General features: G+C 44.4%; 1 protein-coding gene across 1 annotated transcript in view; it reads left to right on the top strand.

The window, feature by feature from the left end:
* CACNG4 (calcium voltage-gated channel auxiliary subunit gamma 4) overlaps positions 1-23,700 on the top strand; it is a 90,913-nt gene that overhangs the window by 63,044 nt on the left and 4,169 nt on the right. The window contains exons 2-3 of the mRNA XM_081849904.1: positions 10,174-10,257; positions 19,875-20,015. Of these exons, the coding sequence (XP_081706030.1) occupies positions 10,174-10,257; positions 19,875-20,015 (225 nt within the window). The remainder of the gene's footprint in view (positions 1-10,173; positions 10,258-19,874; positions 20,016-23,700) is intronic.

Raw genomic sequence — 23,700 nt, 5'->3', positions numbered from 1 at the left:
TCAAAGACCCGATAGATCTGGGAGAAAAAGATTATTTCAGAATGGAATGTATCAGAATTAGAAATGGATGTACAACGGAGGTCAAGCCAGTTTGGGGTCAGAATTCCAACATGGAATGCATTTTCTAATAAATGGGGCAACAGAAGAGACGAGATACAGCTGAAATCTGAGCTTTGGTGAATCTGGTTTAGTGTAGTATAACTGGGATTTTATGAGATCAGAATAAAGCATTGCAACTCGGTTGCTGGCGCCCAGGGTGGGGATGCGCATGCACACACACTGGGGGTGCCAGGTGGGTGTTAGCCCAGCCCTCACCCCCACTGGAGCAAAGTGGGGCTGTGCTGAGCCGCTTGCCTACCCACACAGAGTGGGGAGCCCAGCCGGCCAACACAGCCCTGTGCCAAGCCACTTTGGGGGCGCCTGGGAGCACCTGGTTTGTGTCCCCTCAAAGATTGTGCACCCAGGGCCATGGCTCCCTGGCACCCCTCATGCCACACCCCTGACAGAATGAATTTTGTTTGCACCACAAAACTTTCCATCCCTTTAAAGCCCTAAACGGCCTCGGTCCAGTATATCTGAAGGAGCATCTCCACCCCCATCGTTCTACCTGGACACTGAGGTCCAGCGCCGAGGGCCTTCTGGCGGTTCCCTCACTGCGAGAAGCCAAGTTACAGGGAACCAGGCAGGGGCCTTCTTGGTAGTGGCACCCGCCCTGTGGAACGCCCTCCCACCAGAAGTCAAAAAGAACAACTACCAGACTTTTAGAAGACATCTGAAGGCAGCCCAGTTTAGGGAAGCTGTTAATGTTTGATGTATTACGATATTTTAATATTTTTTTGGAAGCCATCCAGAGTGGCTGGGGAAGCCCAGCCAGATGGGCGGGGTATAAATAATAAATTATACTATTATTACTATTATTATTATTACTATTATTATATATTATTTATTGTTGTTGTTGTTATATTATATCACAAATCTTATATATTATATTATATCCCATATATATATATATATATATATATATATATATATATAATTATTATTATTATTATTATTATTATTATTATTATTATTATTATATCCCAAATCTGCTCTGGAATATGGTTGGATTCCACCCACCACCAATGCTGGCACACTTTTTCCTTCCACGAATTTTCCTTTCTGTGATATCATTCTACCAAACCCCAGGACTAGCTTTTTTTTAAAAAAAAAAAAAAGTTTTGCAGATGAATTTTAAAAGTCAGGGGTGACAAGGAAGCTACTGAGAGGAATTATCGCAGGATAATCATTGTGCGTGTGCTCACTTTTAGACTGAGGCTAAAATCAATAATCTCATTACATGCAATGAGCCATGACGAGTTTCTGCATAGGCTGTCTCTTGATGTGTCTTCAGTAAATGGAAAGCAAGGTTCCAACATGCTAGGTGGGCAATGAAGTATCTACTGCAAACACCCCCAGTAAACGCCGCTCCATTTACAGAAGTTCCAGCAAAGATAATGAAGGTCTCAGAAAGACCCTGCTGTTCATGCTGCCTGGAATCAACCCAAGACAATGATGAATGCAAAATGAAGTAGGTCACATATAAAAAGGATTTAGTTCATATGCAGCAGATCACACTCTCAGCTTGAGGTTTTTAAGACAAGCAAATGCTAGGCAGATGAAATGATCCTCTGTCCCTTAATTAAAACCATGTAGTCATAAGCAATAAATAAAATATACCAAAATTCAAAGTGTTGTGCTGACCTTTAAAGCCCTAAACGGCCTCAGCCCAGTATACCTGAAGGAGCGTCTCCACCCCCTTTGTCCATTCTGGACGCTGAGGTCCAGCTCTGAGGGCCTTCGGGCGGTTCCCTTATTGCAAGAAGTAAGGTTACAGGGAACCAGGCAGAGGGCCTTCTCGGTATCGGCACCTGCCCTGTGGAACGCCCTCCCATCAGATATCAAGGAAATAAGCAGCTATCTTGTTTTTAAAAGACATCTGAAGGCAGCCCTGTTTAGGGAAGTTTTAAATATTTAATGCTGTCTTATTTTTTTAACACTTGATTGGGAGCCGTCCAGAGTGGCTGGGGAAACTCAGCCAGATGGGCGGGGTATAAATACATCATCATCATCATCATCATCATTATTATTATTATTATTATTATTATTATTATCACACAACCGTAATTGAACAATTCCCACATAAATCATTATAAGATCTAAAAATAAAGAAACAGAAAACTAATATCAATTAACAACAACAAAACTCCCAACAAAAACCCCAAAAGCACATGTGCATTTAGGTTGTTCTTTACTATCAAGAAGACGAAGTCATAAAGCTAAAGGTAAAGGGACCCCTGACCATTAGGTCCAGTCGTGGCCGACTCTGGGGTTGCGGTGCTCATCTCGCTTTATTGGCTGAGGGAGCCGGCGTACAGCTTCCAGGTCATGTGGCCAGCATGACTATGCCGCTTTCTGGCGAACCAGAGCAGCGCACGGAAACGCTGTTTACCTTCCCGCTGGAGCGGTACCTATTTATCTACTTGCACTTTGACGTGCTTTCGAACTGCTAGGTTGGCAGGAGCAGGGACCGAGCAACAGGAGCTCACGCCATCGCGGGGATTCGAACCGCCAACCTTATGATCAGCAAGTCCTAGGCTCTGTGGTTTAACCCACAGCGCCACCCGTGTCCCTTTAGACAAAGGCATAATTCCCTCTTATTTCTAATATTCAGAGGTAGTTGGTGTGTATGCAGCCCAATAGCACTGTCCGAACATGAGGGATGTATTGGAAGGTTCAGGGAAATATCAAGAATTGCAGGAGAATGGTTTGTTTTAAAGAGTGGGAAACCCACAAACATTCTAGCAAGCAGCAAGTGACCTCAGAAGGCTAGGAAACCAAGGGGGGGGGGGGAGGAAATTGAATTGTCTATTCTGGAGCAGGGCACAACCAACTCTTGGTGCTGCAATATTTTATTGCAGCTCTGACCTGTCAAATAAATCCATCATTCAGGATTAATTTGAAGTTGTGTTTGATGCACTTTTAGGAGAGGGTGTGTAAACAGTTTTTGCTTTCACCAGGAATGAGTTTGATTTCCGTAAGGCTAGAAGTTTGTTTTTAGTCATAATAAGACTTTACAGTTTTCAACTTTCATCAATCGGTTTACGGAACTAATATGCATGGCTGCGTATGAGCTCAGGACAGCGTGGAAATATTATGCCACCTCTACAATCTAACAGCAGAAGGGTTTTCTGCACAAAGGGGTATTTGTGCAGGTGTGTGTTTACATGTACACAGACAATATAAGCTAAATTGGTTGGAGAATGGTATGCTTTTTCAGAGAAATGATGAGGTAGAAATACTGAGGGTTAGTTTTAGGAGTTGCTAGACACATTAACTGACCTAGCAGAACCTTTGTGTAGTCGAAAAAATAATAATACAATGCTTTGTGACAGGTAAGTGTTGCTTTGGTAATGTTATGAAAAAGCATTACATAACATTATGAATGGGGAGGAAATTCAATCTGTTTTGCCTTTTAATGTGAATCGACCTAATTACGGCTTCCTGAAACAATGTGTGAACTGAAAAACAGCTTTGAAATTCACACTTCTCAGGATTTCTTGCGATACAGTTCTCCAACCAAAAACTATACCAAAATATAATGAATTGAAAGAGATGTTTAAAATAACATTTGTAAAACAAAAAAACAAAAAACCCAGAAGCTTTTTTTCTAGGAATTATAGGGATAAAACTACCTAAACAGTATAGAAATTTATTCATGTATGCAACTACAGCGGCAAGAATGTTATTTGCCCCAAAATTGAAAGAAATAGTCCCAGCGACAGAAGAATGGATACAGAAACTTATGGACTATGCAGAAATGGCAAGACTTGCTGGAAAAATAAGAAATCAAGATAACAATTTTTTTAATAAAAGAATGGAAATGGTTTACTGAATATGCACAAATAAATTGTAAACAGATAAGGACATTGACAGGGTTATTGTAGTAACCTCCAGTTTCATAAGAGTAAACAATTAAAGTAGATGAGTAAAGTAGATGAATAAGTTGAGTTAATTTAGAATATGCAGAAAATGATAAAATAAACTTAAGGAACCACAGAAAGAGGAGGAAGGAAGTCGAGTTTTGAAATGTTAAAATGACTGTAAAACTATTGAAATGTATATAACTGAAAACCATAACTATTTTTTTTTATTTATTTTTTTGGAAAAAAGAAAGATGGGGGGGACTGTATACCAAAATGCATATGTTCATAAATATGAACTGCATTATGTTAGGGGGAATTACATACAAAATTTGTTAGAGGGGGGAATTCACACTAAAATGCTGATGAATTTTCAGGAGGACTTAAATTAAAAAATCACAAACTGATGCAGAAATGTGATGAATCAGATGTAAGAATGGAAAAAATGGGAACCAGATAAACTGTGATTGACAGATTCAAATCGGTTTGTCCAATTCCCACATATTGCTGTAGCACTTGCTTAAATGTTGGTATTTTTGATGAATGGAACAGCCACAAAAAAACTTTAGTCCTAACAAAAAAAACAACAACCACAAAGTCTCAGATCAGATAGGAAGCATTAAAAAAACACGATTAAGCTAAACAAAATTGCCATATACTTTTTCATTGTGTAAACTGTGCCTGGAGGGGCTATTATATGCAAGCCACCATGTGTATGCAAGAGATTTGTTACTCCAGAGGGAACGAACCACTGAAAGCAGCAAAGACTCATAATGTTGAATCTGGTGTCTGCCAGTATATTTTCTATTGCTACCTGGTGGCAGTCTGCTTCATTTTAATTAGGCAAAAAAACCAACACATAGTAGCAGATACCTTGTTTCACATGGAGCTTCATGCTTCAGAGAAGAAGCAAAGGCCACCCACTAGGAAAATGAATAATATATCTTTCAGAAGGTCTCATCCTAATTCAGACCCATAAGCAATAAATAAAATATATAAAAATTCTAAGTGTTGGTGCTGACCTTTAAAGCCCTAAACAGCCTCAGCTCAGTATACCTGAAGGGGTGTCTCCACCCCCATCGTTCAGACTGAGATCCAGCGCCGAGGGCCTTCTGGCGGTTCCCTAATTGCGAGAAGTGAGGTTACAGGGAACCAGGCAGAGGGCCTTCTCGGTAGTGGCGCCCTCCCATCAGATGTCAAGGAAATAAACAACTACTGTATCTGACTTTTAGAAGACATCTGAAGGCAGACAAGTTTAAGGAAGTTTTTAATATTTGATGTTTTATTGTGTTTTTAATATTCTGTTGGGAACCACCAAGAGTGGCTGGGGAAACCCAGCCAAATGAGTGGGGCTATAAATTAGTAATAATAATAATAATAATAATAATTAGCAATGTTTTGTGCCACTGCAAGCCCCATGTGTCTTTAACAACAGCTGCCACCCAGTACCTTTCTTTGGCACTAAGGAGAAAAGGCTGTTGGCCATCACAATGGCAGTCACTGCTGCCAGCGGTCAGGGAATTGGGAAGAATTCCAGCATCTTAGGAAGGAGCCAAAAGGTTGCCTTGCATGTTTCTGGTCACCTCTCCAATCAAAATGGGAAGCGTCAGCCTCAAATCCTGCCCTCAGTCAAATATTAGAATGACAAACACATCAAGAACAGACATTGTCTGTAACTCCCAAACACTTGTCGTTCTTCTCACTGCTGTGCTCTGTTCACCCCCTGACGATTTCCACAATCATGTCACCAGCATCTGCAGGCTGCACATGTACAGTGGTGCCCCGCAAGACGAATGCCTCGCAAGACGAAAAACTCACTAGACGAAAGGGTTTTCCGTTTTTCGAGGTGCTTCGCAAGACGAATTTCCCTATGGGCTTGCTTTGCAAGACGAAAACGTCTTGCGGGTTTGCTTCCTTTTTCTTAAAGCCGTTAACACCCGGGGAATCTGCGCTCCGCAAGATGAAAAAATCGCAAGACGAAGCAACTCGCGGAACGAATTAATTTCGTCTTGCGAGGCACCACCGTACACTGTCTGCAAGCCCTCTTCCTTCAGCACCGATTGATCAACCCACTAATCTCAGAGCCCAAGGGACGGGTTAACCAGGGGAGCAGCAAACAAGCTTGTAACAGCACAGGGCTGTATATCTTGTCTCGTGAGGATCAGATGCAAAGGAATCCCAGCATTTTTGCATCCACATAAGCGAGACCTCTTTCAAGTTAGCCTTCTTGGTGAATCACCAGAATGAAGGCACATGCTCAGTTTTAAGCTTCAGCTTGTACGGTATCTGACATAACAACAGAAAGAAAATTAGCAGAAATCTAATGACTGCAAGAGTAGAAGGCAGCTTGCCCAACCAAATTTTCTATTGCCCTCCTCCCTCTCCCACTCCTTGAGAAGCTCCTCCAGTAGGTTGGAGACGGTCTTCCTGAATGGTGTGGACTGTATTGTTATGTGGCTTGCAATGAGAAGGGGAAATCGCCTGAAATTAGGTAGGAAAATCCTGTACAAGCAGAGCTCTGCAGCTGCAAGATTCCTTCACCTGATTTCAGGGGATATTCCCCCTCTCATTCAGCCCCAACAAGACAGCCCACACTGTTCAGGTGGACTCCCAATTCTCTGGATAGGCTCTATGAGGGCATCTCTCCTAGGAGCTGCAGATAGGGAAGATATTGAGTTCAATAAAACATTGATTGTGTGAGGTGCCTTCTGCTTGCAAAGCCATAGGAATCAATCCAAGGTGCTTAAATATTTCAATCCAACTCTGTAATTGCAAGAAAGTGCCAGGGGCTCCATTTAGACAGGGCCATCTTACCCATAGGCACTAGGGGTGCGGGGCACCCGGGCGCCAGGCTCTCAGGGTGCCAGGCTGAGAGTCCAGGGCCCGAGAGTTGAGTCCGGGGAAGAGCCCACCCGTCGGTCGGAGCACCGCGATGGGCTCTTCTGCTGTGCTGCAAGTTTGGGGGCGACCAAGCCAGCAAGACGCTGAGGCAGCCAGCCAGCTCCGCCCTCCTGCACTCCTGGGACTGGACAACCAAGGGATATTTGCGGATATTTGCACCCTGGCACCACATATGCTTAAGACAGCCCTGCATTTAGACATGATAAAGACCTACAGTTTATAGTTACATGAACAAGCCTCAGGCTCATCAGACGCTTTCCTAAATTGTGTTCATTCTGAACTGTGGTTTACCGAAAAAAGCCAGCTGCAAAACATTGCTTATGAAGATGCCTTTCAATAAACCATAGTTATAATTAACCACAGTTTAGGGTTTGGACTCAGTGCTAACTGCAGTTAATTGAAAATGGCTTCCAGTCGCCTCGCAGTTGCTCCATAGGCATCCAAGGAAGGGGCGGAGCCTCCTGTTTCACCGCGTGAGGTGAAACTTTCTGGTAAAATGCTACTTTGTAAAGCTAGGCCTCAAAGACACAACATGTGCAGATAAGCAGCATGTGGACAGGCACTTGAGTAAGTTTCACAACTCACAGGGTGCCAGACAGCAACTGGCTGATGGCAACCACTTATCCTCTGTGTATTTTTCCTCAAGAAAGCTTAATTTCCTGCGCTACGCAGCAACTGCCTGCTTTGAGAGCCTCAGGACCAAATCAATGTGTGTTTTGCCTCCTGATGTTCTCTCTCCTTCTCCTTTCCACCTCTGGCAGCTGCCTTCACCCTGACCACCTACGATATTTAAAGCCGCCATGCGATGCTTCCAATTTGTTCACAGCACGTTCTATGGACAGCTTGAATCACCTGGCGCATGGCTTACGTTGTAATGACAGCATTAAATGTCTTCTGACAGAGTCTCACAAAACTGGCACCCAAACCTAGACGCTTAAATTAGAGCCCATCTTAAATAACAGCGGGAAAGGAGCAGTCTTCCTCCGCATGAGATCAGCAAGGAGGAGAGCTGCCCAAAGGAGGTCTGCTTTGTTACGAGCTGAAAATGCACAATTGTAGCACAAGATTATGGTGGGAAGGTGGATAAGGACTCTGAAGACCGTAGCAGAAAGTGGAGAAGATGGACGTTATCATGGACTGAATGTCTTAAATAGTGTTGTTGTTTTTTTGGGGGGGGGGTTGTAACCAACAGATGGAAAATTGGAAGTCCTTTTATCTTTTTTAAAGGTTTCTTTTCTTTTGTCTCTTTATTTCCCCCCACCCTTTTTTCTCTCTCTTTCCTTTCTTCTTCTCGTTTCTTTCTTCTGGCCTTTAATTTGAATTCAGCCTGATCTTTTATTTCCCTTCTCTTCCCTCCCCCTCCCCTTTTATGAAGATTACCCACTCTGAGACCCCACAGCTAATTCTCCCCTGGCCTCCTCACTGGCCCAAGTAGGACTAATTCAGCCAGCTAGCCCCGGTGATTATCTAATGCTTATTTCCCCTAAATTGATTTCTGAACTTTGAATTTTATTGTTATTCATGTTTTTATACTGCAATTTATGCTGCTTTTACAATTAAGTGTTTTAAATTTGTTGTTAGCAGCCCTGAGCCCGGTTTTTGAACTGGAAAGGGTGGGGTATAAATAAAAAAATTCTTCTTCTTCTTCTTCTTCTTCTTCTTCTTCTTCTTCCTCTTCCTCTTCCTCTTCCTCTCCCCCCTCCTTCTCTTTGTTTCCCCTCTTTGTATCTTCCTCCCCCCCCCCAGGGGTCCTATGCTTTGGTCCTTTTTTAAGGTCCAGGAATTGTATACTCATGGGGGGGTGGTAGATGGTTGATGGAGGGACCTGAGTGGGTAGCAGCAAAATGTTGCCTTCTCTCTCTCTCTCTCTCTCTCTCTCTCTCTCTCTCTCTCCTCTGCGAACTGTGCTTCGTGTCCTCTCCCATGACACCTCTCCTTTTTCTGACATGATTTTGCTGATGGGTGATGGAGGACAAAAGATGGGAAGAGGTGCACTGAAGGGGCTCCATAAGTAGGAAGGAAGCAGGTGCTGCTAGCTGTGCCCCTAAGGTGGCATCCTCCTTTGGGCTCCAGCCCCTCAGGGTCCCAGGCTTGTGGCACACCTGTACACCTGTCATGTGCATAGACCTGGGCCTACATATCCCTTTTGCAGATGTCCATACTAAACATGTGGATATCAAGAGAGTGTGGCTAGCAGGCAGGAGTGTCTTGGTGTCAGGCAGGGGCAGGGCCTATGGCCAGGGACTCGATTTCATATATACAGTGGTACCTCAGGTTAAGTAATTAATTCGTTCCGGAGGTCCGTTCTTAACCTGAAACAGTTCTTAACCTGAAGCACCACTTTAGCTAAAGGGGCCTCCTGCTGCCGCCGTGCCACCAGAGCACGATTTCTGTTCTCATCCTGAAGCAAAGTTCTTAACCTGAGGTAATATTTCTGGGTTAACAGAGTCTGTAACCTGAAGTGTATGTAACCTGAAGCGTATGTAACCTGAGGTACCACTGTAATACACAAAGGAGGCTGCAGTCTTGCAGAAAGACACATGAAACATGTCTCTGCGCAACTTGGGAGAGACAACTTTCCATAGTACCATAGTGTAGGGGGAAAGTATCGCCCACCCCTATGGCTGTTGGCATGCAATGGGGAGGGTGAACAGGTCACTTTTGGGGTTCTTTCATTCTTCCAGCCTTAAGTTCGCCTCTCCACATTTCTACATCAGTTTTGTTTTGTTTTATAAAGGCCTCCTGAAAATTCAGCAGCATTTTGGTATGCAATCTTGCCTAAGGTACAGTTTCACAAAGCCTTTCACCCTTATGTAACATGTTTTTGTATGTTGTTTTCACTAATATATGCATTTATTTATTTTTTGCATGCTTTACGCTAAATTCAAAGGTTGCCGATCCTTGGGTTCCCATATTGCTTTGGAAAATGCAGATCCTGTAACTTTGCATTTAAATGTGAACTGAATTCAACTTCCCCTCTCTCCCTAGTCATGCAAATCAAAGTGATGCAGTTAACAATGTGAAAGCAGGAGCATAAAAAGGAAAGGAAAGGAAAGGAAATGTGAAAGCAGAACTAGATCTGGATGAAAAAGACAGAGCTACTCTCAGAAATTGCATCCTCCCTTCCCCCGTGGAATATGTAGGTGTCATGATGGACTAATTCAGCCCAAGATCCCAGCCTTACAGGAACCATTTTATGCAAGCTTTAACTCCCCTTGGTTTGTTTCGCAGGGGGCAGGGCAGGCATGAGGCAGGCCTCTTCCAAGCAAGCTCCAATCTGTTTCTTTTGTGTTTTTCTTGTGTTTTCCAGGGATATATAAAGGACACTGTTTTCGAATTAACCACTTCCCTGAAGACAATGATTATGATCATGACAGCTCTGAATACCTTCTCCGTAAGTAAAATATCCAGCATCTTAATCATTGCCATTCTAACTCCATCTTAAATCAGTTTTATACACTGAAAATGCATAAAGGAACAAACCTAAGTTGTTGGACTTTTCCCAGATGCCCGCAGCACTGAATGGGAATAGGATTTCAATAACTTGGAGTAAAGGTAAAGGGACCCCTGACCATTAGGTCCAGTCATGGCCGACTCTGGGGTTGCGGCGCTCATCTCGCTTTATTGGCCGAGGGAGCCGGTGTACAGCTTCCGGGTCATGTGGCCAGCATGACTAAGCCGCTTCTGGCGAACCAGAGCAGCACACGGAAATGCCGTTTACCTTCCCACCGGAACCTATTTATCTACTTGCACTTTGACGTGCTTTCGAACTGCTTGGTTGGCAGGAGCAGGGACCGAGCAACAGGAGCTCACCCCGTCGCAGGGATTCGAACCGCCGACCTTCTGATCGGCAAGTCCTAGGCTCTGTGGTTTAACCCACAGCGCCACCCGCATCCCTTTAATAACTTGGAAACATGCGACCAAATATTTGCCTGGCTACTTTTAAACAAGGGGTGAAATATACTCAGAGTCGCAAAGTGATTTCATGCTCTTTATTCAGCTCATAGTGGTGAGGAGGGATGAATAAGAGTCCCCTCAAAGTATCTGCTTTATATACATTATTTACACAATGGGCTGCACATGATTGGCTAATTCTGGAATTCTACTGTAAGCCAATCAGGTTGTGGATTCACTTCTATCTGGAGCATGATTGGGTGGTTCCTGCCAACCAATCATACTGCTGCATTGTTCTAAGACCAATCAGACTGCTGCCTTTTGGATCCTATTGTTCTAGGACCAATCAGACTGCTGCAGTTTGGATCCTATTCAATTCAGTACATAACAAGGGGCAAATGGGGCTCGTCAACCTGGGAAGGTAGGTCATCTAGGAGAAGGAAAACAGGCCCTAAATCTCCTCTGTGTTGTGGCACATCTTCAGGTAAAGAAAAGGCTAAGAAGTAAACCTACACAAATCCAGAGTGGAGTCCCTAAGATGGTTGGATGCTGTCTGATATGTCTCCTTCCAGAAACTCCTGCAGCCAAGCTGGTGCCAAACGTATTGCTCTGCTTTCCTTTGGAGTGAGGCCAAGAGGGACGTCTTGTCATCTGGGTAGCCCAGGAGCTCCATAAACACTGCCCAGGCTTGCGCCCCAGGGAGGTCACTTAGGGCTTCACACCTGGAGGTGCACTCCATTGTTTCTCGAGACAGATGGATGCCAACAGATTTAGAACAATATGCATCATTCACCCATCACTACTACCTCTGTCTCTCCTCACATAATGTTGTCTGTTTAGTCTGGTCCCCAGATTTCCCTCCTGCCCTTGTATGAAATTTCCCCCTTCCCTGAAATATCTCCCTGAGTTCATAGTAGCATTCTTTGCGCCTACTATTTCCTTCCAAGTTTCTGCTCCCACCATCCTTCTTTCCCTCAAATCCTTGCTTCCACACGGCAAGTTATTTCCCGGGCCAAGCTGATTTTTTGCTTCCCGCACAGATTTGTTAAATATTTTTTCAGCATTCTGTCACCAACAACTTCTGCTGGAGAAGTTAGAATGTTTGTGAACATTCCACAACACCCTAGAAGCTCGACTTTTTATGCATAAGGTAGGAGGAAAGGAAGTGGCACTTAACAGTTGATAGCAGATGTCATTTTTTAAGCTAATTGTATACGATAGTTACAGCTCCCATAATACCAATGCCCCAAGAGAGCACCAAAAGCGCTTAGGAGGAGGGGGAGAATAAACAATGAAACTGAAAGATGTTCAGATAAATTGGTACAACTCTAATTGTGTGTCCAAGTTAGGACAGTTGCCAAATAATCTATTCCATCTCCTTAGCTGCTTAAACTTGTGTGAATGGTGAAATGCAGTCCTGTTTATTTGTTCCCTTCTAATTCAAGTTTAATAATGAGAGTAAGATGCTAATTAACAAAAAAACATATAATGGTCATTTTCTGTCTTGCTTGGATCTGAGGATATAAGTGTATGGGCAATGATATGAAGGGAATCACATGCTGTGTCGTAAAATTGAGGATATTGAGGTGAAGAGACATATAGCACACAGATCAGCAACCAGTTTGGCCTTGGGCCACTAGTCCTTATGAATGCTGCAAAACAGAACCATGTGCTTTCATTATGCTTTCAAATCACTCTTCCGAATTCAAGATGAAAGGATAGGACAAAAACTGAAGTTTAAAGCAGAAAAAGAACAAACTCTCCTGCCTGCTTAAGTTCCACATGTTCCATTCAATAACTGCAGTAAGAACTGCCACTTAAGTACAACCAAAAAGATTATTCTTTTAAAAGAGGGGGGAAATACGTTTAGAAAATTAGAGATTCCCTAACTCTAATATTCTCCCTTTTCCATGCCAATTGATATAGTGCACATGTTGCGCAATGGGAGAACACTTTCCTTTCCTACAAACCATAGGCTCAAGTCAAGCTAATACCAGGTCAGCTGAGAGTAATTTTTAATTTTAGTAATAGGAGCAAAAAGCTATCAAATTTTGATATATGCTAGAGAAAGGTGGTCGTTTCTTCAGAAAGCTTAAACATGGTAAGATAAGAGGCATTAAGAGACTAATTTTCCTGTTTGTTAAAAGTCTTCCAACGTCCTCCTTCATCTATCTACAAAGCAATTCAAGATGAATCACAACTGCAACGCCTAGCTGATTCTCTTTTCGGGCACACAATGGCCACCATAGATTCTAACAGTTTATTCTCTTCGGTGTAGTGGAACGGACATTCACTATGCACAGTACCTAAAAGCAGCTAGTTCTGTACTGCAAAAAGGCAGGAGCAGGTCCTTTTAGTTTAGCTAGGCCATATATTAAAACGAAAACCGAATAATCAAAGTACAGTTTTATGAAATTATTATTTTCTACAGCATAGTCATTCCGCTATTATCTCTGAGGACCAAACTGGGTATGACATCTGTCTCACATACTTAAACCTATGCCGCATACAATCGATCTTTACTTTTTATACACTGAAAAGCTAAATGAGGGAAGGCGACCATGTTGTGGGGCAGAGAATCAGAATGCTCCCGCCCCATGGACTTGTCTATTTGTGATGGGAAAAGAGCTCCTATTGGCCCTAGACCAGGCATAGGCAAACTCGGCCCTCCAGATGTTTTGAGGCTACAATTCCCATCATCCCTGACCACTGTTTTGAGGCTACAATTCCCATCATCCCTGACCACTGGTCCTGTTAGCTAGGGATGATGGGAGTTGTAGTCCCAAAACATCTGGAGGACCGAGTTTGCCTATGCCTGCCCTGGACACTGATCAGTGGATTTCAGTCTCCTTATAATGTCAGACCTGGCACTAGGCACTTGCATCCAGAGCACAAAATTGCTATGTAAAGGCCTTGACGCAGTTTTCCATTTACTATTTCTTGTATTAGTTTACAAGGTCCTTAACAATTTGGGTCCAGGATACTTTAAGGACCACCTGACTCATTACATCCCTGCCGGATCACTGAGGTATTTGGGGGAGTCACTGTTGGGGATTCCCCCCCCCCACGGCTCAGTCATAGCTGTTCAGGTTTGCATGAGTCATAGCTGTTCAGGTTTATGGAACTCCCTTCCAGCTGAGGTCAAATAGCCCCGCTCCTCGCTGAACTTCACTTATTTTATTGCAGCGGGCAGTATAACTGAATTCTGATTTTCTAGTTTTAACCAATTTTTATCTGTGGACTCAGCTACATTAACCATGCTACAACGCTATAACTGCATTATAAGCATGCTACAGCAGATGGTGCCGTAGAGCACAAAACTTTGTCTACGCAGTTTTACAAAGAGGTGCCCCCCCTTTTGTTATAATGGTTTAATTCATGACTTATTTATAGTGGGGTTTTCCCTGAGTGTAGATCCAGCCTATATTGCATTGAGTAACTCAAACAACTGGGGACAACTGCAATTAAATGCCGTGTCAAAATCCATCAATAATGCTGGAATAATGCACAGGTGGAACATTCTTTCGTTTTTGTAAATCCATATTATTTGTAAAATGATTGTTTCTATGAGTTAATACTTTACTATCCATTTGGAGCTGTCCTGTTTCTTTGCATTTTTATTCTTCCAGGCGCTGACCCTTTGTGGTTTAAAAATCTGATTCTTTGCTTTCTTTCTTGGCACTTTTTTGGGGTTAACAAATCAATAAAATCTTAAGCAAAAATCAATCAATGCTTCTAGCTAAATAAAACCACCAGTGGCAGGTGGAGCTGTGGTTCATATGTGCACAGGAGCGTAAGGAAGATATTTTCGTGCCCAAAATACATCTGGTGATGGGTTTGTTTCCAAGCAAATGGCTCTCCGTTCCCTTGCCTGCAGAAAGATTCGGCCAACGTTATTGCAATGTTGCACTGTGCTTATTAGACTGCAGCGTGATATCTGAAGGAGCCTGAGTAGAAGTGATGATACTGGACATCATGGAGACCGAGGCCAATTGCTTCTTTGTGGTATACAGCAGGTGCAGCTACACTGAAAACAATCTTCTTTCAATTGTGCCCAGCCTATCACCGACTTTAAAGAGCTACCTTAGCAAGCCTTGATCGCTAATCTTGCCTTTCCGTTGTAGCCTGGAAGCAGAGTGGAATGTGCAGCTGCCACATTTTGCCACAGATGTGTAATGTACACCATAAGCTTTACTGGGACATTTACTGGAGTGTGATTTGCACACACACACACCATGTCATTGGCCATCGATACATACCAAAATATCTGCCCTGCAGCTGTTTTTAGAAGATGTTAGCCGGTAATATGCAATACACACATCCCATGCGCACACAAGCAAGAACTGCAAACCAGGATGGGGAACCCCAGTTGTGGTTGTGGCCCTCATCATCCCCATGGAAAACTGGAGCATTTAAACTGCAGGAGTTATGGGTTGCTTGCAGAACAGGAACACAGCTCCATGTTTCTGTACCCTCTTCCCAAGAGGCATAATGAATAAGTGATTCTAAAATGTTTGCAAGAAGGAGGAATGGAGGAGGAAGGGCTCTCTTTACATATTCTGATGTTTTGACGTTTTATTACCAGTAAGGAGAAACATGTCAGTGCCACACATCTCAGTTACTTGTGAGCTGCTGTAGACAGACTCAAAAGATTGAATTACTATAAGATTCAGTCAGGATCGGGGTTCAGAATTTTGCATCAGCGCTCACAAATCCTTTGTCCCCACTCACTCCTGGTACTTGGACACACTCCTGTTGCATCCTGGACTTTATTTTTCTCGTAATTATGTATGTGCCGCACGCAGAGTCACAACCAGAAAGCAATTACTACTATTATTATATTTATTAAGTACCTAAAACCTCCAGGTGCTGCACAAAGATTAAAATAGTTAAACAGGATTGCCCGGAGGCTCACAATTCTGATTTCCATCTCTTGCACAAACGTTTTGACAGCCGTTATAATACTTCGGGGGCCCTTAACTCCATCCTTCAGGACAATTTCGATATGACGGGAATATTAAACATGGTTGAGCATCCCAACAGTTATTAGTAGCAAAAAGCAATGGTGTCTCTCTCACACTATCCGTAGGAAGGTTTACCCCAGCCAATGCAATTGTCTAATACCACTGGGTGATAAGAAAACCGCAGCCAACAGACTTGTTTCAAATGAAATCTCCACCACTGTTAATCTATTTATGCAAGCGACACATAGGGTATTTGCTTTGGGTCATGAATATGAGCCCTAAGGGTTCTCTGGTTGACAGACGACCTGATTATAATGCAATATTCAGACACAAAACTAATGTACAGCGGATCACCGGGCTGCTTCCTCTTAGGATGTTTGACCATTTACTATATTTAAATATAGCCATGCTGTATTTAGAAAATATATCACCTGTGGAATCTTAATTCTGGTGGCCCTTTGTAGATTTCAGCCTCTGTGTCCCTCGCCATGACAGGTGTAACTAAATATCTATGATATTCCTTAACATGCATATCTCACTGTGTTGCTACCACAGGGTCAACAGAATTATCATTGGTATTATCACACACAGCAGTTGCCATCTTTCTACATAACGATTGAGGCATAAAATAGCCCTGTAGCCAAACTAGCCCAAGGCCATTTTCAGCCATTTTATGGTACCCTTGGGCCTTGTGTGCCCAATACATTTCCTCCCCCATTGCAGAGCCAAGATGTGAGTGTGGCTTAGCCTCCGGGTAGTTGTGCATCTTCCACTGATGTACTTCCCCTGAAAACCAGTGAGCATTTACCGGGGTAAGTACAGCTTGCCCTTTAGAATAATAGACAACAAGACTCCAATTGCCCCATGGTAAAAGCCACCCAAAAGAACGCTGTGAAAAAGCGGCAGCATATCCTCAGGAGTATTGATCCCTCTTGTTATGGTCCCATTCCTAGGCTTGAGATATATTTTCTCTCATCCTTCAAAGGATGCTGTCTTGCCCTCTGCCACCTTTTCCCGTATCATGAATCCTCACTGCAATTCATTCTCTCTCGCTTCCTCTCTCTCACAAAGGCATTCTCATTCTCCCTCCCTCTTTCTTTGCCTTTCTTTGCCTCCTCTTTGGTCATCTCCAGTTCCTTTTGCTTTCAGCCTTTGAGCAGGTAAAGGACCCCATGACAGTCAAAAGCGATTATGGGCTGTGGCGCACATCTCGCTTTTCAGGCTGAGGGAGACGGCATTTGTCCGCTTCCGCAGACAGTTTTCTGGGGTCATGTGGCCAGCATGACTAAACTGCTTCTGGCACACAGAAGACCATGACAAGTGCCAGAGTGCACCAAAATGCCTCCAAACACACATACACACACCATCCTCATGCTTCCATGCCCTCCAACATGCCTCAGATGATGATGATGATGATGATGATGATGATGATGATGATGATAATAATAATAATAATAATAATAATAATAATAATAATAATAATAATTTTATTTATACCCCGCCCTTCCCAGTTCAGAAAACCGGGCTTAAGGTGGCTAACAACAAATTCAAAACACTTAATTGATGCAACAAAAATAGCATAAAATACAGTATAAAACGTGAATAACAATAAATTCAGAATTCAAAAAAATCAATTTGGGGGGAAATCCATCCAATAAACATCAGATGATCACCAGGGCTAGCTGGCTAAATTATTCCTATTTGGGCCAGTGAGGAGACCAAGGAAGAATTAGCTGTGGGATCCCAGAGTGAGTAATCTTCATAAAAAGGGGAGGGGAAGGGAAGAAAGGGGAATAAAAGATCAGGCTAAGTTCAAATTGAAAGCCAGGCGGAATAGCTCTGTCTTACAGGCCCTGCAGTAGGAAGTTAAATCCTGCAGGGCCCTGGTCTCATGGGACAAAGCATTCCACCAGGTTGGAGCCATCACTGAGAAGGCCCTGGCCCTGGTGGAGGATAATCTGACTTCCTTAGGGCCCGGGACCTCTAACTATTCATGGACCTTAAGGTCCTCTGCAGGGCATACCAGGAGAGGCGGTCCCATAAATACGAGGGCCCTAAGCCACAGGGACATTTCTCACTCCCCTGCAACCGATCCCCCTCAACCTCCCATTCTTTGTGGTCCCACCTCCCCTGCTGCCACCACAGAGCAATTTCCTATCAAAAGAAGGGCAAGTGCCACCACCATTTCACCAACGGGACACAGCACACATGCCCTCCACTGTCCTGACAAATAGAAAGGGTCAATATTCAATGCGAATGCACAAAGCATTTTTTTTTTAAATCAAGACTCCTTATGCTCCACTCCTCCTTTCTTCCTGCCAAGGGCGATCCTGCCCCTCAGAGCCAGCGTGTCATGTGGGGCTGGGCCTCAGCAGCCTTTGCTGCTGTTCGCCCGCTCTCTAGTAGCCAAGGGAGGAGACCAGCAGCAGTGGCCAAGGAGAGGCAGTGAGGATCTTCCCTCGCAGCACCAGGTCATCCCTTTTCCCAAGCTCAGCAGAGGCAACACTGGCAGGGAAAATAGGGGCATTGCGGGATCAAATCCGAAGCCAGGACGGCTTTCATAATTCCAGGGCTGCCCCTGGAAAATCAGGGCATTTGTTCTGTTCACTGAGGCAGAAAGGATCTGGCCTTAAAAATAAAACACCAAAATAAGAGACTGGATAGAATTATCGTAATTTTTGCTCTATAAGACTCACTTTTTCCCTCCTAAAAAGTACAATGGTGCCTCGCAAGACAAAAAGAATCCGTTCCGCAATTCTCTTCGTCTAGCGGTTTTTTCGTCTTGCGAAGCAACCCTATTAGCGGCTTAGCGGATTAGCGCTATTAGCGGCTTAGCGACTATTAGCGACTTAGCGGCTAAGCGGCTATTAGCGGCTTAGAAAAAGGGAGAAAAAAGCAAAAAAAATTGCAAGACTCGCAAGACGTTTTCATCTTGCGAAGCAAGCCCATAGGGAAATTCGTCTTGCGAAGCGCCTCGAAAAACGGAAAACCCTTTCGTCTAGCGGGTTTTTCGTCTTGCGAGGCATTCGTCTTGCGGGGCACCACTGTAAGGGGAAATGTGTGTGCGTCTTATGGAGCGAATGCAGGCTGCACAGCTATCCCAGAAGCCAGAACAGCAAGGGGGATTGCTGCTTTCACTGTGCAGCAATCCCTCTTGCTGTTCTGGCTTCTGAGATTCAGAATATTTTTTTTCTTGTTTTCCTCCTCCAAAAACTAGGTGCATCTTGTGGTCTGGTGCGTCTTATAGAGCGAAAAATATGGTAAACGGTAGAGAACAAAACGAATCTGTGTAAGTATGGACCTAGCAACAACTGAGGAACAGGTGATCCCAGTTACGGTTCAGAAAGGAATTGGAGCAGCATGAGGCACACACAAAAGATGCACATGCACCAAATGCTCTTTTTGCATCTTCAAGCCCAAGGTGTTCTGGCTTTCTAACTTTTGCGGAGGAGATGAATAGAGAGGGTGCAGGGAGATTCCACGACAGCTGTCATATAGTCAGCGAGCTTGATTATCTACATCCACATGTATCAAGTGGCAGCTCACAGTCAGTAGCCCTGCTCATACATTTTTCATGCCTCTTCCCTGCATTAATTTGTGGGTTATTCTTTATAACCTCTCTAGCTGGTAGCTTGCCAGAATATGTTTCCACACAAGGCAGCTTTGGAAAGCTGATTATGGTAATGACCCCAAATTTTCCGGCAGAAATGGCAGAGCGCATTAGAAAAACTAAATGGGAGGCACATTTGCCCTAGTGGAGACTCTATTTGTTACCCTGGTCGTTCCCCTCAAAAGACCATGTTTATCCAAAAACTGTATCGGACTTTTAAACTTCTGTTGATGCGTCTTCCGTGAATCCTTTCAACATCATTTCTAACGCTTCTTTTGCAGATTTGCCATTTGCAGCTCATTTTAAGGTAGTCAGTGTTTCAAGGTGTGTTTAATACATTGTCTTTGGTTGCCTTGGCAATACGTTTTAAAGGGTGGGGTATAAATCTTAATTATAAATAAATGGTCCACAGGGATAGCTGTTAACATTTCCAATTGCCACAAAAGCGCTTATTCTTCTTCCTTCTTTTTTCCCCGTAAGGAAACAACGAAGTTGATAAATCATCTCTTGTGCTTTTTCATTTCTCTCCTCCCCGGGTCTCAGGTATTGTCCGGGCCTCTAGCGTGTTTCCGATTCTAAGCACAGTATTACTGTTGCTGGGAGGGCTCTGCATCGGAGCTGGGAGGATTTATAGCAGCAAGAACAACATTATCCTCAGCGCTGGGATTCTTTTTGTTGCAGCAGGTAGGTCATAATTTATTCATTTTATTGATGAATCGCTTCTCACGAAACGCCTCAAAGCGAGTTAACAATAGAAGAAAGCACGATTTCTGTAGGCCAATGAAGATTAAAAGCTAGGAACGGAAATCTCCAGTTAAAAGGCTTGTTGGAAGAGGAAGGTATTCGATACACTTCAAGAAAAGGCAACAAAGATGGTGCCTGTCTGATAAGTAATGGGGGGGAGGTCCCAAAGGGCAGGTGCCGCCACACTAAAAATCCTCTCCCTGTAGCAAAGGTTCCCTGAGGAGATTGTATCTTCAGACAGCCCTTTCCTGCATCAGTTGGGTGATCATCCCTCAGTGATCAGCTGGGTTTGTAGGGAGTGAGGGGATCTTTTGGGTATCCTGGTCTCAAGCTGCATAAGGCTTTGCATACCATCACTAATGCACTGAATTCAGTCCAGGAACTAACTGGCAGAAATTATTATTATTGTTGTTGTTGTTGTTGTTGTTGTTGTTGTTGTTGTTATTTATACCCTGCCCATCTGGCTGGGATGTCCCAACCACACTGAGCGGCTTCCAGCACATACAAGAACATAATAAAACATTACACATTAAAAAGCTTCCCTATACAGGGCTGCCTTCAGGTGTCATCTAAGGGTTGTCTAGTTACTCATCTCCTTGACATTTGCTGGGAGGGCGTTCCACAGAGAGGGTGCCACAGCCGAGAAGGTCCTCTGCTTGGTTCCCTGTAACCTCATTTCTTGCAGTGTGGGAACCGCCAGAAGGCCCTCAGAGCTAGAGCTCAGTATCAGGGCCAGATGACAGGGGTGGAGACACTCCTTCAGTTATACAGGGCCGAGGCTGTTTAGGACTTTAAAGGTCAGCACCAGCACTTTGATTGTGCTTGGAAATGTACTGGAAGCCAACGTAGGTCTTTCAGGACTGGTGTGATATGATCCCGGCAGCCGCTCCCAGTCACCAGACTGGCAGTCGCATTCCAGATTAGTTGTAGGTCACCTTCAAAGGTAGCCCCATATAGAGAGCATTGCAGTAGTCCAAGCAGAAGATAGCCAGGGCATGTACAGCTCTGGCAAGACAGTGCACAGGCAGGTAGAGGCGTACCAGATGGAGCTGGTATACAGCTGCCCTGGACACAGAATTGACCTGCGCCTCCATGGACAGCTTTGAGTCCAGAATGACCCCCAGGCTGTGCATCTGGTCCTTCAGGGGCACAATTACAAGTCTTTCTGCAGTGGCATTGCATGGTGGTGATATTCTGGCCCACTAACTGCATTCCTGCACAGAGTGCATTGCTGTAGTCCAACCAGAACATGGACCAAAGAGGACCTAAAATACATATTTTGTCTTCCTTTTAATCAAAGGTGTTGGAGAAGAGAATGCAGCAGAGAAGACCAATAACAAGTGTCTTGCAATTACTTACCTCCCCCCCCCCACTTCCCTATTTCTTATTATTATGATGTGAGTCCCCAAGAGAATGGAGCATTCAGTGCAAGTCTCAATCTCTTTTGTTTTAACAAGCAGACCACCGCAGCTCCTCATTAGGCGAGAGCTCAGAGATTAGAGCATATCCCGCTCGTGCTAGAAGTGACCCTAAATATCAGGGTGCTTATTATTCTAGGAACACTTCACTAGATTTTTTCAGAGCACAGGACTTTTAACATACACCGTGTGGGTGTACGAGCTTCGCCTCCAGTTGCTGGGGGCTTGAGAAATCTCCCTGGATAATTACATAACAGCAGTGACTGACACACAGAAAAGAGAGGATGTTATTCCTCACCGTCCCCAACAAGGTGCTTGTGCATCTGAGCTTGGCTGTCTCCTCCGTGATTTGCCGTGTGACACACTTCTCAAATGCAGCAGATGGGTCACTGTTTATCAGACGATCTGACTGTGCCCGTTTCATGGATTTTCTTCACACAGTAGTATGGGCAGGGAGGGGTTGGGCGCTGCTTTCTGCATTTATATTTACTATGGAAAGGCAGCACGTGTCTTTGCAAAGTTTCTACAGCGAAACATCCTCTCGGGGCCAAATTTCTATCCATCCTTCCCCAGGCCATGCTCTGACAGATGGAGCGAGTAACGAGAATGCAGCACTTGCAATATATGCAGAGAAAGAAAGCAGTCGAGAGTTTCTCCTATGCAAAAGCATCACCTTATTTTCGAGAAGAACTTAAGAAGCACTTTAAACATCTGCTGTGGCAGATTCAAAATACAGGGTTCATTTGGGCAGCTCAATAGCCCACAAGCCTGATAACACCAAGATTGCAAGTTCAATTCCCATACAGGGCCACCTGCTTATTCTTGCAATGTAGGGGGCTGGACTAGATGGCCCTTGTGGTCCCTTCCAACTCTACAATTCCAAGCCGCACATTATCCTCCACCAACTTCTACACATCCTACAGGCTCCTGCCCAGTCAAATCAGGTGGGCAGTGGCTGGAGTTGCTGGACTACAACTCCCATCATTCCTAGCTAACAGAACCACAGGGGTGATGAGAGTTGTAGTCCAACAACAGCTGGGGACCAAAGTTTGAGAAACACTGCCTTATTGCTTGGTCAGGCTACCTTTGAAGGTGACTCGGAAACTAATCCAGCTAGACTGGTGACTGGGAGCGGCCGCTGAGACCACATAACACCAGTCTTGAAAGACCTACATTGGCTCCCAGTACGTTTCCGAGCACAATTCAAAGTGTTGGTGCTGACCTTTAAACGGCCTCGGTCCAGTATACCTGAAGGAGCGTCTCCACCCCTATCGTTCTACCCGGACACTGAGGTCCAGCACCGAGGGCCTTCTGGCGGTTCCCTCACTGCGAGAAGCCAAGTTACAGGCAACCAGGCAGAGGGCCTTCTCGGTAGTGGCGCCCGCCCTGTGGAACACCCTCCCATCAGATGTAAAAGGAAAAAACAACTACCAGACTTTTAGAAGACATCTGAAGGCAGCCCTCTTTAGGGAAGCTTTTAATATCTGAAGGGCTATCGTACAGTGGTGCCTCGCAAGACGAAAAGAATCCGTTCCGCGATTCTCTTCGTATAGCGGTTTTTTCGTCTTGCGAAGCAAGCCCATTGACAGCTTAGCGGATTAGCGCTATTAGCGGTCTAGCGGCTTTTAGCGATCAGCTGAGAAGCGGCTTATCAGCGGATCAGCTGTTAAGCGGCTTAGCAGCTTAGGAAAAGCAGGAAAAAAGCGGGGGGAAACCGCGGGAACTCGCAAGATTTTTTCGTCTTGCGAAGCAACCCCATAGAGAAATTCGTTTAGCGAAGCGCCTCCAAAATGGAAAACCCTTTCGTCTAGCGGGTTTTCCGTCTTGCGAGGCGTTCGTCTTGCGGGGCACCACTGTATTTTAATATTTTGTTGGAAGCTGCCCAGAGAGGCTGGGGAAACCCCGCCAGATGGGTGGGGTATAATTAATAAATTATCATCATCATCAAGTGCAGGGTATCAGTCAAGGTCTTCTTACGAAGTAGGCAGCAGGTCCTGGGAGTTGTGGGGGGAGCAGAAGTGGCAGCTCCTCAGCCTAGCCATTCCCCTCCATTGTGGAACAGGTGTGTATGTGTCGTATTCAGCCTGAGGCATAAAGCCAACTCTTAGGAGCTGATGGCAAATGATTACGCAGGGCAAGGCTTACCTGGCTCCCCCATATTTTGTTCAAGTTGGCACCCCTGAACGTAGGGTGCTGTCCCATTGCCA

This window comes from Podarcis erhardii (genome assembly GCF_964252035.2).
Source record: "Podarcis erhardii genome assembly, chromosome: 2".
NCBI lineage: Eukaryota > Metazoa > Chordata > Lepidosauria > Squamata > Lacertidae > Podarcis > Podarcis erhardii.
Note: the sequence above shows the minus strand (reverse complement) of the source record. Positions and strands in the feature narration are given on the sequence as shown.